The sequence below is a fragment of the Corvus brachyrhynchos genome, unplaced genomic scaffold (genome assembly GCF_000691975.1).
Source record: "Corvus brachyrhynchos isolate BGI_N302 unplaced genomic scaffold, ASM69197v1 scaffold59, whole genome shotgun sequence".
Lineage (NCBI taxonomy): Eukaryota > Metazoa > Chordata > Aves > Passeriformes > Corvidae > Corvus > Corvus brachyrhynchos.
In genome coordinates, this window is record NW_008246054.1 from 4782982 (window position 1) to 4800851 (window position 17870).

The window sequence follows — 17870 nt, forward strand, 5'->3', positions numbered from 1 at the left end:
ACTTCCCAGCTCTATGAGACTGATCACTGTGTCTGAACTGGCTCTGAAGTTGGTCCTGCAGCTCAATGCTCAATAGATCCTGCACAGGACTCAGTTCACTTCAAGCTTGTTCAGGTATTCTATAATGCTGTGTGCCTAGAAATCAAATCAGCACATTTAAAATGTTTAAAACCAGCACACTTTTCATGTTTGAAAAACAAAAGAGCTGCTTTTAATTTGCTGTCAAATCGCAGTAGCCTTGTGGAAGATGTGCTTTCAGCATTTCCTGATAAGAGTTACAAGTCCTGAGTCCACTCTGAACAAGGAATTGTGTCACTGAATTCTAGATGCAGGAACAGAAGGAACACAGAGAGTACAGAAAACAACTCTCCTGCACTTCTGTACCTTCGCTTTTCAAATTCTCCCCCTCAAGACTGGCACAGCAACCTCTCAGTGGAGGCAAATCTTTTTTCCTCAGTGTCCTCATTCTCTGACTGTACACCCTGACACGTGGCAAGAGACATCCAGGCCTTATTTCCATCTCCACTAAAGACAACTTACCTGAGACCTTGTTGCCAGACGATGCTGGACCAGCTGTGGATGCCATAGGAGAGGGAGCACACACAGAGGAAGGTGGAGCCTGGCCCTTCATCGAGCTTGTCAGAGGTGTCTAAAAACACAGCACCACTTCAGGTCAGTGCAGTCTGTCCATTAACAAAGGGCCTTCTGACACTGGATTGGTATTATTAATGTCATGCAGTGACTTGAGAATAAAATAGAGGTAGGTGGTCGAAGCACTCAGAAGAGATCTGCAATCTTGGGCTCATTATGTCTCGACACTTAAATATAGGGTCAGTCCTCAACCTTTTCAACAGGTCAGCAAGACTCCATGGGCAGCAGCTCAATGATTCCAGAGAACAAAGACTGCTGCATTGGTTTTTTGAAGCACACATATAAAACCCAGCAGCTTGTCAACCATTAAGCAATGTTCTCAGTAGAATAACAGGGTAACTAAAGAACTCTTTTCCTTGATTGCCTATCACTTTTATTCTTTTAGTGTGAAATTTAGCTGTATCTACCTAATACAGCTTCCTTTGCTCTTAGCTGCAACCCTCACTGCAGCAAGGCTGGGGCCATTAGAAAGCTGCATGTCTCCAGAAGTGAGAAAAGGCAAGACATAACATAGATATGTCTAGCATCACACTCCTGAGGTCACAGATACAGAAATGGTTTGTCAAGAATGGAGGCCAAGCTATGAAAATTAAACCCCCAAACTCTGCTGAACATGCCCAGGTAGAGTGTTCCACAAGGAAAGGGTTCTATATCAAGATACCTGTTTAGCTTGATTTGTAGCAACAGTTGCCAAAACTTGATGGACCGCCTGGGCTGCAGAGTGAGGCACAGATGATCTTAAAAAGAAGAATTAAACAATGATATATGAATAACTAGTCTGAAAGAGGATTTCCTCTCCTCTCAAAAAGCGCAGCTTCCAGAAGCCTTGAACAACAGCCGCTGTTAAAGATTCCACACACAACTCCAAAGGAACAAATCTGATTAGAGAATAAACCTCTTAAATGAATCAGCCACATTTAACAAAGGAAGTCTGTAAATGTGTTTAAACCTCTAGACTTAAACGATCAAGTCTTCTCTAGACACTCTTGTCTCTGAAGAGAGTCAGGGCTTTCTATTTTACAGGGAGCTGATGAAAAATCAGCAGGTAAGGGGATTACAATTTTATGCCTAGTGGATAACAAATTTAAGCAGCTTCCTTTATAATGTGGAGTCCAGACATGTACATGCAATGCTTAGAAATGCTGAGTAAGGAGACAAAGTTGGGAGGGGGTGGAGGGAGCATTTCCTGTCTTTGAAGTATACTATAAACATTGACAAAGTCATGGCATGAACTATGATAAAATTAACCTGTATTCTACATTATAGGTTTGGTATTTTTGACCATGAAATAAAAACCCCCAGACAACTGCTGCAGAATGGCAGCATCTCATGGGGTGCAGCATCTGCCCTTGGCACTGTGGGGCATTAACACACCAAATCACTGCCACTTGGGAACAGCCAACCAGTTTTAGCATCTCCTCAAGTCTGTGGCCCACCAGGTTGAGAAGCTTCACTGGACAATACCAGAAGATTTCAGAAGCTTAAATTCAAGCGTGATTGCATTCTCCTGGTGGCAAAGCCCAACTTTCTTACCCAGGCAGGTGCTCTCCATCTTGACAGAGACAGGAAGTTCCCTAAGGCAATAACAATCTCTGGCTGAGGCTGCAAATCCCAGACTGTGAGCAAATTTGGGCATCCAAAGTTGCCTGCCTCCTAAGCATGAGGATTCCCAAACTGCATTTACTGTTTGGCCAACTGCAGGCCAATTCACAGCAATTGTCTACCATATGCCAAAGGAAGAGGATACATACATGCAACATTTTGCATGGCCATTTGGTCTTGCATAAGGTTTTGTGCCTTTGTGCCTAAACAGCTTTGCTTTACTAGAAAGTCCTTCCTTCCTTCTAGCAAGGAGTATTCCCTCTCTACATTGCATGGCCTGGATCTGCCCTCTGCCCAAAGCAGAAGTACAGCAAACAATGAAAACTTCAAGATTAACACTGGAAAAAGTTGGTGTTGGGATGGTGCTGCTGTAGATTTCAAGTTTATACCGAACAAAGAAGAAAACAACAAAAAGTCTGTGAAATTCATGAGAGGGTGGGACTTGATCTCAACATCACTTGACAGTGCTGTGAAAATGCTGGGTTTGACTTCAGTTGTGGAGAAAGTTTTCAGTGAAAAAAAAAAAAACCCTATGTATTAGTTGGTAGACTGGGACCACCAACACACCCAGTCACAGGCCATTGAACAACTGGTAACAACTGAAAAATCAAAAACAACCGAAGAGTGTGCTGTGGCAGCAAAAGGGAGCCAGGATGTCTGAAGTAGCAAAAACTGGTGAATTAACTTTGCTGGGTGAATGCTCTTCATTTTAGTGCTGAATCTGACTGGCAAGCATGGTTCATTTGGGTAGAATTTTTAGAAAGTACATTTTTATGAGGTCAGCTATAAAGTAAGGCACAAGAAAGCCTCCAAGATATCAAGCTAGCTGGTGCTCTATAAATTAGAGAGATCAATCAATACTGCCAGCCTAAAACTACTTGAAAGTAAGACAGGTCTTTAACTACAGTTCAAGTGAAAACCAATCTCATTACATATTGCTCACTCACAACCTTCTCCATTCACAGCCAGTACTTTCTACTTTTTTCATCATAGTTCTGATGAAACTGAGGGCAGAAAACTCTTCCTGGTCACAAGACTACTTTTAGCCAAAAAATTCCCACGTAGAGCTGTCCACAAATTTAACTTTCAAAAGATGTAGCAATTCCCCTTCCCCATCCCCGTTTATCACTTTTAAGAAGAAATAAAATAGCAAAACGTGCACAATTGTTCCACAATTAAAATGCAAAAGAAACCATGAAGTAAATGTCAAGGTGAGCAGTTGAGTACCACTACTGTGAGACTGCTCCCTTTTTGAAAAGCTGCATCAAAGGAATTTCACCTTTTTTCTTTGACAGTGAAGAGTACACACAAATGTGTGAAAGCCAGTCGTGATGCAACAACAGCAGTTGTTCCAGGAGCTGCATGAACAGCTCACAGTTATATGGATAAAGCATTTCCAACTCCATATGAACTTATAATCAGAGGTACACGGTGAATTTATCCCTCTTCATGCAGTAAGCCCAACTTTGCACAAACTTTTCAGTAGTGCCCTTGCCTCCCCAGCCCAGAACTGGCCATGCACTGCCCTGGTCTTAAGCAACAGCAGGAACTTCACGAAAAGACAGTTTCAAGGTCATTACAACAACAGGGAAAAGGCCTAGTCCTAGGCTGGTGACAGAGCCTGGTGATAAGACAGAAATGTCTGGAATGAGCTGAGCCGGCTGTTGTCTGCAGGATGCAGAGTAGGGATGCCAAGTGTTAGAGCTAATTCACAAGAAATGGTAACAAATTCAAGGTTAAATACCAGAAGTCAACATTCATAGTTTACTCATGAGGAAGAGCCTTGCAGCTTGGTAGTGTTCCAAAGTGACTGACCCCTAGTGACACCCAACCCTTCAGTCAAAATTCTGATGTCAAAACATTTGAGACAAGTTTCCAGAAAAGCAAGAGCACAGTTCTCCCTCCCTCAGGGGGTGAATCTGGGAACAGACAGAAGAGGCGTAACTCCAGAGAAGGTTTTCTCTGCAAAGGATGACAAAGTAGAAGGAAAACATCTGGACAGCCTAAAGTCACAGACCACAGTCAGTGACAGAGAGCTTCACTTCCCTCACTGAAAGAGGTAGAACAGAGGGAGTGATTGGAGAGATACCAGGTCCAAATTTCGTATTAGCAGTAAAACCACTGAAGCCCAAAAGGAGAGGATGCACATAAATGCATTTCACAGACAAATGGAGAAGGAGGTTAATACTGGTCTCATCATTTGCTCAGGACAAGACATTAGCAAACCCTTAAATGACCTGGAAAGAGCTTTCTTTCTTTAAATCCACAAACCCAATACTCTTCTGTAAATGCACTCACTTTAGGTCTTACACAGCCACACTCAGTAAAACACTGCTACTGCTCCCCACTGGCAGATGTACTCCAGTGCAAATGCTACCAAAGACCACCAGAAAGATGGGCAGCACTCACCCTATCACTGCAGAGACTGCTGGAGTCAATGCACCAGACTTGAGTTCTCGAACATTCACCACCTGAGGAACGTTCTTCAGAGTTGATTCAGTCAAGGAAGTGCTCACAGCTTTAAGGAACAGAAAAAAACAGAGGAAAAAAAAAAAAGATGTAAAGACAAACTCCATATTAAGCATTTCATTTCATTCCATATGGCCTGAATAATTCCAAAAAGATCCAGCCAAGATTCTAGAACATATATAGTGTACCTGGCCTGAAACATTTGGAACGTGAGACTTCATTAAGGACAAGAAAAGTGGGCAGCAATCTATATAGTTGGTACATTTTTTGTTGATTGCTGACCAAATGTAATTATTCTTATGAACTCTCTCTTACCTACATTGTAACATCTTCAGTTAACGGAAATGGGATTTTCTCAGGTATTCTGTACTGGCAGCTTACAGGAAAAAGGAAGACAAAAGGACACTGGATAGCTCAGAGGTGCAACAACTACAGATGTGCACCACATTTTGTTTGATGATCTCCTCCCTCTGAGAGCACTAAATCCCTGTGAAAGCCACATTCAGCTGTTCAGAGGTCACTTGGGCAATTAGCCATCCTTTTACCTGGGGACTGGTTAGCAGCCATCTGCCTCTGCAGAGCTGCAGCAGCAGCTGCTTGTGGTGCTGGAACAGTGACAGTGGGAGCAGGGGCCCCGTGTTTCACAGTCTTTGTTGCAAGCATGGTACTGTCTGCCCCTTGTGGGATGATTCTGTTTGAAGATGTAGGCACTAAAGAAACAAATTAACAAAAGTATTAGTTGACTGTTTCTCTACAAAACAGGGAGCATTTGAAATCCTTTGCTGAACTGCAGTTCCTCTAAGCACACAGCTTCCTTCTGACAGGACTGATGCGCAAGCCATTCAAACAATCAACACAATCTGTCCCTGGCAGTTTTGGTATATCCCAAGGAATTTACTAAGTCTCAATAGATGTCATTTCAGTGCATTAGAGGACTTTCAGCTTGCTGTTACAGACACTTCTGCTGACACCTTATTTTTGTCTCTGGCTGCAGAGATTAAAGAAACCTCTCTTGCACAAGGAAAACTGAGTGTATGCAAATGCAGTTCTTACTGAGACTTGCTGGGCTCAGAACTCCTAACCTTGGCCACATCAACCAAATGCAGTAGTACTCCAGTTTCTTAGTCTTTGGGCAATATTTTAGGTCACTGCAATCTGAAAGAACCAGGCTATCACAAAAACACAATCAGTGAGTCAAGGCGTTCTAGTGCTTTTAGCTCAAGCTCATGAGGTTACAAAGCCACTCTGTTACTGCTCCTGAGAACTTGGCAAAATCTGTATCCTGCAATCTCATTCCTCCAGGGCCTGAAGTACTGGCAATGGATACAGTGGTTAAAGCTACCCACAAGACCACAGTGAGAAGAGATACTGCAAACACAACTCACACAGAGTACCCAGGGAGAGGTGCTGTTTCCCAAAGGACGGAGGCTGAGCCATCAAGCCAGGCTGGATTGAGGGAGTTCGGACCACAGGAGCATGACGAGGGACTTGGACTGGGGCTGCCTCTTCTTCCTGGTCCACTGCTTGTGAATCATCATTCTCCAGTGACTGGGAAACTGAGGATGTTGAGCTGACTTCATCCAAATCTTCATAGTATCTCGTGGACAAGAAGGCAGATCGGGACAAACTTGCTGCAACATCAAAACCAAAATTCAGTATTAAGTTAGGGAACCATCCAGTGTAACAGCCATGACAAATGCACCCTATTTTAGGATGGTTGCCTGTTGGCTTGTTTTACTCCTGCATTGATAGGATTTGACTTCTTAACTGCCTGGAAAGGCAGCCTTCAACCAGACAGCAGCTAAAGGCAAGTCCTCCTGAGAGCAGATGGGGGAACAGCAAAGGAGAAGTAGGGGTTGAGAACTCAAAAGCTAATTTCAGGTCTCAGTCCCACAGCAGGTAAGTAATACTCCTGGAAAGCATTTCAGACTTCTATGGTCACTAAAGGTTTACCTGGAGCTGTAGACCTAATTGGTGGAGTTTTCCTCTTGGCTAGAAAATTCCTCAACTGTGCCTGCTTCACTGGGGATAACTTAGCTGGAAAACAGAAGAGAGTTATTAGTCTATAATCAAACTGCAAATCAAATAAAGGTAATTCACATTTATGGTGTGAATGCCAGGACAAAAGAATAAATTACCAGGTACTTTGGGCAGAGGTTTGGCCTGTGATTTCAAAGTAGTTTTCATCAAATCGTTGCGCAGGCTTTCAAGGTCACTGTCAAAACTGGGACAAGGCAGAGCAGTGAAAAAACACCATCAGCAGAAAGAAACCAACCAAAGCAGGAACAAAATCGGGCCAAAGTAGCCACTAGAACCATTGGCATATCTGGAAGAGCAATTGGCTCCTCTAGATACTGTGTGATGGATCTTTTAACTATTTTGGAAACTTCAAGGGCCATTCACTTCTTCCTCTGAAGTCAGACAGACAACCAGCAGTATCTCAGCCTGGAGGCTCTATTATCCCATTTAATATAAAACCCTTTAACTTTTAGGGGAAATTTTGGCTAAGCATCAAACAGTGTCCCCCAGAACACAACCAATGAGCTTCTGTATTACCTGGGCACGGTTTAGTATAATTTTTAGGACATCCTGTCTTCCCATAGCATGACCACAAAACATCATTCTCTGGAGGATGCACCCTCGTACATTGCTGGGGGCAAGAGGGAAGGAGGAATTCATGTTTCACATACCTCTGAGCACTGTTTGGAGATGTATCACTGGGAACACTCCACTGAGATGTCTGGTTGTAGAGGCGGAGCTGCTGCAGGCTGTTCACCAGGTGGTTCAGTCTCTTCCTCTGCTGGTTGATAATTTCCCGGTTGTTTGCCAGGGCGTTGAACAAAGTCTCTCGCTCAGGGACTATCAGACGCCTGCAGAGATCAGATCAAGAGACAGGGATAAGGACCATTCTGTGCATCTGGGTCACAGGCAGGCAAGCAAACACCAGTGGTTTAGTGGTTCTGGCTACTGAAACTTGAGGAGGTCAAACATGGTATGGTTTGAACACCAAAGCAGTTCAGTTCATCTCAAATACATACTTCTCCTTTGAATATGCTGCCAGTTTATTCATTTAGCTCATTTGCTTCAAGATGTTTTATCTGTTAGGGAGGTTTCATTAGCTGCCATCAATGAATTTCTACAAAGCTTACAGTTTTTTTCTATAAGCACTATTTGCACTGTACACAGAGACACAACAAGCTTGTAACTTGTATGAAGCCAGAGAGTTTGAACCTATGGCTCCCATTAGGTGTCTGAGCCAAGAATTACTCCCAGACCCCTCAAAAAGGATTGTACTGTTAAACAGGAAAAGGTCTTTGTTGATTACAGACTAATTCCCAATTCACTGATGTGTTCTTTGCAGTAGTTCTGTACTCCAGTTTCAATTACTTACTTCTGCTTTCTCTTCTGTTCCAGGTGCCGATCCCATTCCAAATCCAGAACGTCATTCACGTCCTGAACAGCAAACTTCACGTACTGGTGCAAGCGCCGGATTTCCTGCCATGCAAAATAAAGTGAGTTTTTAATTCGCTTCAGAAATCTCAGTTTCAGTTGAAGAAGAGGAAGAATCTTTGGGCTCATTCAGTCCAAGCCATAGAGCACTTGCCCGTATTTCTGCCTGGAAAGTTTTACCAGCACAACAGAACCCAACATGGTGAAAATTTATGTAACAATCAATGGGGCACACACAGGCTTTGGCCTGGACTTTTTACCTCAGCTCTCAACTAAAAATAATACTGTCCATAATATTTGCAAAACACTGCCTGGTCTTTACAAAAAGGATTTTACAAACATCAGGCATTATACAAAACAATCCTTATTTCAAATGCCACTTCCAGAACATGAGTCATTTGCTCCCATCTTACAACATTGAAACTTCTAACAATTATAAGTGATCAAAGCTTTGCAGGCTACTCACACGACTCTAGAATATTAGCATTCACAGACTGTGATTCATGGAAGCACTCACGAATGATCACACCTCCCACATTAAGGCAAGGAATGAATTTGACTTTTATAGGTAGGAAAATAAATTAAAAGCAAGGACAGAGAATAAAGTGACTTATCCATAACCACACAGTTGCACAACTGCAGCAGCTAAGCCAGCAAGCCCTGCTCCCTAAACAAACCCAGAGCTCAGTCCCATTCCTGTGATCCCTCCTGCCTGGCATGGCTTGAACTCCATGGCATGGCATGGCTTGAACTCCAACCTTGTAAAACAGAAATGCAAACTGCAGTTGGTTTCAGCTCATCTCAACACAATGTTCACCTAAATACAATAAAGCAGCCAAGGAACACAGCTTGGGAAGAATTCCACTGCAAATGCTTTCAAGATACAGCATAAAATTCTACTGAGACATCCCCAACCTGAAAGCAAATCCAGTCCTGCTGTGGGCTTAGTGCTAAACACTGCCAAGCCCAGGTTTCCTCTCTCCAGCACCTATATAGCAACAACTCTCTGGATACCAAAACTATACAGCTGCACATCAGAAAAGTCTCAGGGTCTTGAAAACTTTATTGAAAACTAAGACACGAAGCTGACTAAGGGAGCTTTTCTCACCCAAGAGAATGGGGATGATGGACACCGAGAAAAATTTAAGAGTCAAGACAGAGCTCTCTCAAAGCAAACTTTCACAAAGTTGAACCAAAAGTTCTCTCCTTTCATTCCAATCCACTTCCACTTCTCTCCCACTGTGTTATTCTTTCCTCATGGTCCTTCCTCTATGCAGTGAAACACATACTTCAAGATTATCATCTCTCTGAAGTCACAAGCACAAGCTTTAAATGTCACAGAGACATGCTGGACATCAAAGCAGGCATGCAATTAAGACTGTGAATCAATCAACAGAATCCAGGTGAAGATTAGAGATCAGACCTAAAAGAAATTACTTTGTGTCAGCTGAGTTCTAATAACTGCATGCATGGTCTTGATACCTACTGCCACAAAGATGACATCTAATTATGCCTTCAGCCTGCCAGTCAAACCTCCTGAGGGGAACTTATCCGTGTATAAAAGATCAAGTATCATTTGTAAGGGCACATTTACTCTATTTTGCTTAGGGTTAAACAGCCCTCACCACCAGAGCTGTAATAAAAAGTGCTTCACCCCTACTTTCTTTCTTTCTTGTCTTTGAAAGCCTCCTTATGTACTGCAGGTTATTTTCCTTTGTGTCCCAGCTTTTAAAATATCATTAAGCTTTATGCTCCACCATCCATGAAATTAACCACACAATTCTGTAAGTCATAATAAATCATCAAATTGTTCCATAAGGCACTTGCTGAAGATAAAAATAATTCCAAGAACTCTTCTATAAAGTGTAGAAAAAAACCCCAACATTCTTTGAACTGAAATCCCTGAGCAAACACTACAGGCTGAGAAGGAACAGGATGTCAAGAGGCACATTCTAAGATTAGAATAGACTTGGATCACAGGTGAACTACCTCCCTTCAGAAGGAGTTTTGAATCATCACTGCAAACGGCAACAACAGAGAGGAGCTTCAGGAGAGGATTTTCAGCACCTCTTGCAAACCCATGGAAAACAAAGCTCACCACACATTTACTGGACTATACTGAAACAGCAAATACTTAGGGCAGAACAACAATGCTGGGCACTTGCACATGCAAGCCTATGTTTTATTTTATTTAAAACTCTCTATCAGAAGCTGGCTGACATGATTCATACCTGAAGCTGTGCTTCACTCTTGGGATCCAAAGGTTTCTTATAGAGCAAGTGTAAATACCCCAAGCTACGATTCTGTTCGTTCTGTTCTTTAGCCTCTTCTACCCCTGCAAATCCCTCCAGCAAGGTTGTCTTCAGAATACTGATATCTCCATGAAGTGACTGCAAAGAGAAATAGAACAGATGGGACAAGGTTCAAAGTAACATTTTCCATTGCCATCCCTAGCACAAGGGCTTCTGCAAGCATGTGCCTGAAAGCACATAGGCAAATGCCACCCCAGCATTCAGGCAGCAGAGTCCAGTGATCCATCTATAGTTCAGCTGTAGAAGGTTAAGGAGGAACATCAGGTGAGGAAGAGTCACTGCTGGTTCACAGAAGATATTCTGCTCACCTCTGTTGTCTCTTTAATTTCCAAGAGGAAGGTGTGAAGATCATCTGACTCAGTTCGCAACATCTTCATTTCCTCTGGAGTTCCAACTTGGAAACAGGCTTTGGAAGTCCGGGCCTTCAGCTCCTCCATCTCCTTTTGAAAATGTGCAATCTGCAAAGTCAAGCCAAAGAAAGGGCAGGCACTGAAAACACAGCAGGGTTTGGAACAAATGTCACAGCTCTTGGATCATGCCTCAGTTACACCATAAACACCGGTCACTTTGCAGCCAAAGCAGGAAATTCTTCTTGAACATTAACAGGAAAGAATATTCCATCTTCTCAGCACAGCGACTGAGGATGACTGAACAGGACACACAAATAGCAACTACAAACCAGGCTGATTATCTTAGGAAAAATTTCTATTCTCATTCCTAAACTACTTACAGACACCATCAGAACACAGCTGAACTGAAGTGTCTGTGTGGCATTATGAAGAAAACTGCTTGAAAATCTCACCTCCTCCCTGATTCCTGCTATGACAGGGTCTGACTCCTTCCACTGGTGGGTCTGTTTCTCTAAAGCTGTGCTGGGGAGTGCTGATTTTCCCTGGGGAGAAAAACAAAAAAAAGACAAAGCCAAAATCAATATGAATGATCTATCCATTGCAACGGGGAACTTAAAATATCAAATAAGGCCTGATGTTAGAAAGTCCATTCAGACACCGATTATAACAACATAGGGCAAAACACAGCTCTCTAAAGACATGCAGAGAACATTGGTTTAGAACCACAGATTTGCTACTATTTCAAAGTCAAAAGTTAGCTAATTCTTAGACCTAGGAACACTAGTTCAGTCCAAGGAATTCTAAGCAAATTGTGGGCCATGCACAATATTCATCCTCCAAAGAACCCAGTCAAGTCCTGTTACCTGAGCAGAGCTTGGCTTTGCTGCTGAGGGGGTGATTTTGGGTGTCTTCTGTACCAACGAAGCTGAAGGAGCATTTTGAGCAGGACGTGCCACTGGAATTTAGTAAGAACAACAGTAATTTATGAAGTCATACAAAGCTTGAAAAACAGGCTGGGATCAGAAACAATCACCACTATCAAATCATAGCAGTAGTGCTATGGGCCTCAATACAAGAACACACCTTCCTCAGATGCCTTTTCACTTCCATCCAACTTCTCTGTGACTACTTTGAACTCTAGTCAATGCAGATGGAAGGTAAGGCACTGATTTGTGTGACTGCCCAGAAACATTCATTATCAGAGCACTGAAAATGCCAGAACTTCTGGGGGAACTTAAGCAGCTGAATATAATTATTTCACATATGGTTCTCTGAGGAATAAAAAGCACAAATGGAAGATTGCTCAGTTTGAAGAGTAAGTGATTCACATCACGATGGTGCGCCAGTCAGGAGGGCTTCTACAGCAGGAAAAGCAAGAAAGAAGCCAAATGAAGCTCACTGTGTCCTACAACTTTTAGAACATTTTTTATAATGCATTATTCCCAACAATCAGGATCAGACTCCTACCTGTGGCAGGCACAGGAGATGAAGTCTTCAGTGGTGTGGTAGGAGGGGCTGTGATGGGCGTGGACTGGCTCAGAGAACCTCCAGGAGCAGTTTTGGAACTGGTTGAGAAGGAAAACATCGTGGAAGTGCATTGACCACTGCTGCTCGTGGGAGAAGAGGTGTCTACAGCACTGAACCTGCAACAGAATGAATAAAAGAATGACTGAATGAATAAATGAATGAGCATCCCCTGGGATCAGCAACAACTCAAGCTCCAGATAGAAAAATCACGAGTGTAGCTTCTGGAGATAGTGGGAAGGAGCCATTCAGGATAATTTCTGAATACATGGAACCATGAAGACTTCCATCTTAGATCCAGCCAGGAGCAAAAGGTAAGTGCCAGCAAAAAGTACTACCCTGCTTCAAATGCACCTCATCATTTTGTTCCAACTACAGCAAATCTGAGCTGCCCCTCAGTGTCATCCTCAGAGTAAGGCTCAAACAGAAATTCTGCAAGAAAATATGAATTTCTATTCATTTGCAAACTCAGCTCCTCGAGGCAGCCAATTTAAATATTCAGCCAATTCACTGGCGTATCATTTGCTTTATACACAAAATATAAAAAGCCCTAAGAGCTCCCATCAGATCCTGGTGTAGTAAAGATTTTTCTAATTAAAAAATAATCATGTGAACCATCAGAAATTTCTTATGATGCATTTACATGAAAGTTCTTCTCCTTCAAAGGGAGCTCCAATTACCACAGCTCTGTGTTTTAAACCACTTTTTCTAAAAATAGAGAGCAAGTCTCAGGAGTTGGAGGGAAGAGTGAGTACATGACATCTGAAAACACTCACTCAAACCCATTTTGCATAGTTTCTAATCAATATTAGTTTTTTTCAGTTGGTGCAAACAAGCTTTGAAGATTCCAGATCCTGTGCTCAGTGAGCAAGTGTCCATTTAAGAACAGAACCAAAAGGTCTGGCACCTTCTCTGCTGAACACAGAGCGGCAAAGCAATCCATCAGCTGTGGCTCCAGCTTCCTCCCAAGCTGGGGGTAAGGAACCCTCAACAGAGAAACTTGTGCTGTCATCACCCCACTAAACCAGTCCCAGATGGAAGGGATTTCCCAGCAGTCTTTAGCCATGATTTGCATCAAACCAAAGCATCGTTTGATGCCTATGAAACAAAGATTAAAAAAACCCCTAACTCTCTTGCAACTTATCAGTCTAAATTTTTGGCATTGTCCCTTGACTAGTACCATGCCCATGAACACAACCTCTGGCACGGGAAGCACTGAGGGTCTTCCCAGCCAAGACAGTCTTGGATAAAGAGGGGTTTCCTCAGTGCTTTCCTGGGAACATGGGGAACAGTTGTCAGGGCAAAAAGCCAGAGACCATCTTCAGAACTACCATACATTATCCACGCCTGCAGCAATTTCACAAGTATCCAGCCCCTGCATTCACTACTGAATCTATTTACTTCTCACTGAGGTTCACTTTGACTGAAGAAGCTGAAGGTGCAAAAGATGACTTCTGTGCAGCAGGTGCTGTGGAGAGCGATGGCCCAGACGAGCTGTCTGCAGCTGGTTTAAAGTTCATGGACCCAAAAGGAAAGGAGGTGGCAGTAGCTGTTGTGGTGCCTACAGAAGCAGGAGTCATGGATGCCTTGGAAGAAGCAGAGGAGAAGGAGAATGTTGCTGCTCCAGTCAGAGCAGGAGTCTGGGCTTGCTTGGAGGCATCGGTGGCAAAGGAATACGGTGGAGGATCACTGCCCGTGGAGCCAGGAGTCTTCGCAGCTGAAGGCATGAAGGAAAAAACAGCTGCTCCACTCCCTGCTGGAGGCTGACTTGAGGTGGGCACAGTGGGAGCAACACCTGGCACTGTGTCAGGCTTTAGAGAAGTTGGAGGAGTGGTTGGACTTGTGGCAGTACTTCCTGCAGAAAGACAAATGGGAAAGGAGGACGCTCATTTGGCTGCACTGACTAATGGCAGAAGGTATTGCAAGGCCAAATCTAGTTGATGGGGACAGCTCAGCACTGCTTCTCTCACTGGACAGTGAGGAAGAGAGATGGCAGAGCTGGGCTTGCAGTCCCCAAACCCAGCAAGTGATACAGAAACTGTACAAAGTCATGATCACTACAACAATCTGTCCAGGTTAATGTTGTCGGCAGTTTCCTGTGAAAGGGCTTCACCTTCCTCCATTGATTTTGACGGGGTTCCTGCCATCTCAAATAAAATAGGCAGTTGGCACACAAGTTAGCCAGCACTGCAGGGAGGCAGGCTGCCAAACAACAGCATTCTGGCTGGGGAAGGAGAAGCAAATTTGGGCGCAGGGAAGAAAATGGTGCATTTGCAATTATTCCTACATGCATGAAAACGAGCAAAATAATCATCTTACCTGCCTACATCACACAATACAGGGCAACACATCTATAACTCAAACAAAACTACTCCTCTTCACCTGCTAACACAATTTTCATAGTGCTGAGGAAAGCCTTAAATAGGATTTTGTTTAAATAGGATTTTGCTGCAGCCAAACACCTTAGTTCATATCATGACCTCCTGTGGCAAAACTATGGAGGAAAACCATCACCTCTCTGAAGTGTGCAGGCCATGCTCAAAGCTGGGCAAAGAGCCTCCCAAAACTGCTTTGGCCCTATTCTCCAAAGGCTGATTGCACAGGAAAGTCTAAATGCACAGCCTGCAAAGTGCTTGAGATCCCACAAACAAACAGGTTTAAAGACTGGACTCAATGATCTTAGAGGTCTTTTCCAAACTAAATGATTCTGTGATTTCATGCACAGGACTAGATAATTTCACACTGATGCATAAAAGACAGAGAACAGTCTTGGGAGCTCAAAACACCCAAGAACTGCCCTCCACTATCATTATAAAGAAAAAATATGTTTTCTGTGACACGTGTGTCTGACTACTGAACTGACAGATCAGTATGACAAAGATCCAAGTGTTCCCTAACCCACTGGAGCACTTACCTGTTGACTTTGGAACTCTCTCCCCCACCAGCTGCAGAGGCTCTGGGGTCACAATAAGTGACCTGACCCCTGGGTTTTGGTTGATCATGTAAAACGGGCAGAGCACACCATCCGTAGAGAGCAGGATCAGAACTGGAGCTGGAGCAAGGATCTTCTCATCACCTGCCAGAGACCACACATATAAGTCCTGCAGTCAAAGCTTCCTATTGTGTTCCTGCTGGAATTGCCACCTTCATGTGACTTTCTTCACACAACATTTCTTTCATTTCTCCCTTCTTGCTTTCATTTGCATCTTTGTTCCCTTGCATCCTTGTCAATGCTCAGCTCTCTTTCTCTTGCCTTTTGCATTCCTTTCCGTTCCTGACTTCATGTTTCATAAAAGGGTTATTTTGACAATTGAATGTCATCTCCTGAATGACAAAGCCCAACTTTCACCTGTGAATTCCTGTGCCAAGCTTTTTCAGATTTTTGAAGTGGTCCTTTTTCCTCACTGATACTCTGCTCCCTCCTTCAATTCCTTTCAGCAATCCCCACATTCCACTGGGCCCTGCCACCTCATTAACATTCATATGCATAAACTACAAAACGGAATTGCTACATAGGAAGCTTTTTAACTTTAAAGAAAGCCAACATCAAACAAATATTCTTGTGATCTGAACCATAGATATAAAGTACTTGTGTTTTATGCAGCTGCTTTGTGAGTCTGCTTCAGTACAAAAATTCTCAGCACAGTTGAAGGCCCCAGAACACTCTCCGTATTTCTAAAAACATTCTGTCAAGGTTTAACTGTGCTTAATTAAACAAAAAACCCCAACCCAACACATCTAGAGTGCAGGAAAAATCTGCTATAATCATGGTGCTTTGTTTGTCAGGCAGTGCAGTGGATGGCCATGTTTCTTTATTATTGATTCTTCAGGAAGAGCATGCTAGGGAAGGGCAGTTTCCACATGGGAACAAGCTCCAGGACAAAAGAGGTTTCTCTGCAACCTACACTTGCTGTGAACTGCAAAGCCAATTAATGTGCAGCCAAACTCGTGTCAGAACACAGACAAAGTGTTAGCAAAAAGCTTCTCCAAAAAACCTTTCTAAAAACTCTGAGGCAGCACAACACGGGCTTAAAAAAATCTATCCTGACAGATTTCTTAATTCAGTAACTGTATAGATTAACAGAGAAAAGGCTTCAAATTCAATTTGGCATTCAAGTACAAAGTTTGACCTCAATTCCCTACTGTAGGTTTTCTTTCAGGTGAAGTTCTCAGTTAACTGGCACCCTCCTGTGCCCCTAAGGAACTCCTGACTGCAGTACCTTCCACCCTGCCTGAAGGCATCTCTATTTCAATCTGTCTCTGGGCTTCAAGGAAGAATTCATAGAATTCACTAAGATACAACACAATAGCTCAGATGTAGCTTCAGACTTTGACAAGGTACTTTGAAGAGCCTTCAGGCAGCACAGAAGGTACAGCAATAATGCAGCTGAGTAGATGTAGAGCACAGCAGGGTTTAGGCAGTAAAGACCCTGTGCTTTAACGCAGAATGAAAACCTACACATTCACCTCAGCGATCTTTGCTGTTTCTGGCTTTGAAACCAACCCACTTTTCCTTTAGATCCATGCAAATGTACTTGATACAAAACAGTTCTGCAAAAGGACATAAGTGACAAGAATAAAGAACACCTCACAAGCAGCCTGAAATCCCCAGTGTTAGAACACGACTCCTTTAAACTCACTGTAATCTCAGTTCTGGGGAACACAGATGTAACTCAGGAGCTTTGTTTGCCATGTCTGTTGGTGTCATACCCCAGGATGCTGAAAGCTCCAGGAAAGAACTGTATTTAACACTTTGCCACTGAATCTTCACACACAAGTAAAGCCATGTGCTATGGGTTTGATATAAAAACAGCAGGAGGTGTGTTGGTCTCCCTTTCAGAATGATCTCCCAGAACTCTGGGCACAAGGCTGCCCCTCAAAAATATCAAATGTACTGAGATTTTTGGACTACTCCACAAGAAAGACTAACAAGACTTACTGATCATGATGGGCATGTTACTGGTGTAATCTACAGCAACACCAACGGGCAGAGTGTCATCACTTTTATCTGTCACAGGAAGTTCTGCTCTGCTGGAGTCCTCCAAAACCCACAATTCCCAGTTCTGCAAAAAGTAAAATTATTATTATATTGACTGCTCCTTTCCTGTGACCAGCCTTCTTCAGCACTCCAGCCTACAACAGCTGAAACACCAGCTAGAGAGTATCTACTTACATTTGTCAGATTAACAAATGCCAGAAAGATCAGGGTCCTTCACAGATTTGTGTGTGACTTCTCATGTATAACTGCACGTCAGGTCAGACATTTCTAATGCTTAACTTCAACTGATGACCTCACATCAATCACTTTGTTATAGTGAGTTTGACCAAATTTTGAGACTGCCAAGTGAATCATCATGAACAGACTTCCGGTACTTGGTTCACAACACACATCACTTGCTCATCTAAGAATTATCTTAAGATTCCATACAATTTAGAAGCTTGTTTAGTTTTGGGATGTCTTAAAAATTCATCATCTCATTATATTCCAGGTCTTATACAGGTTATACTTAGG

The 17870-nt window shown here is 43.0% G+C and overlaps 1 protein-coding gene across 2 annotated transcripts in view; it reads right to left on the reverse strand.

Annotated features, from left to right (window-relative positions):
- Positions 1-17870, reverse strand: part of NUP214 (nucleoporin 214) — a 59466-nt gene that overhangs the window by 17853 nt on the left and 23743 nt on the right. For both annotated transcript variants that reach the window (XM_017745508.1, XM_017745507.1), the window contains exons 10-26: positions 17298-17421; positions 15273-15434; positions 13760-14213; positions 12302-12477; positions 11698-11789; positions 11287-11376; positions 10793-10942; positions 10404-10562; positions 8114-8217; positions 7413-7592; positions 6861-6946; positions 6676-6759; positions 6108-6353; positions 5268-5432; positions 4663-4771; positions 1313-1388; positions 541-649 (exon numbers count right to left, since the gene is read on the reverse strand). In XM_017745508.1, the coding sequence (XP_017600997.1) occupies positions 541-649; positions 1313-1388; positions 4663-4771; positions 5268-5432; positions 6108-6353; positions 6676-6759; positions 6861-6946; positions 7413-7592; positions 8114-8217; positions 10404-10562; positions 10793-10942; positions 11287-11376; positions 11698-11789; positions 12302-12477; positions 13760-14213; positions 15273-15434; positions 17298-17421 (2566 nt within the window). The remainder of the gene's footprint in view (positions 1-540; positions 650-1312; positions 1389-4662; positions 4772-5267; positions 5433-6107; positions 6354-6675; positions 6760-6860; positions 6947-7412; positions 7593-8113; positions 8218-10403; positions 10563-10792; positions 10943-11286; positions 11377-11697; positions 11790-12301; positions 12478-13759; positions 14214-15272; positions 15435-17297; positions 17422-17870) is intronic.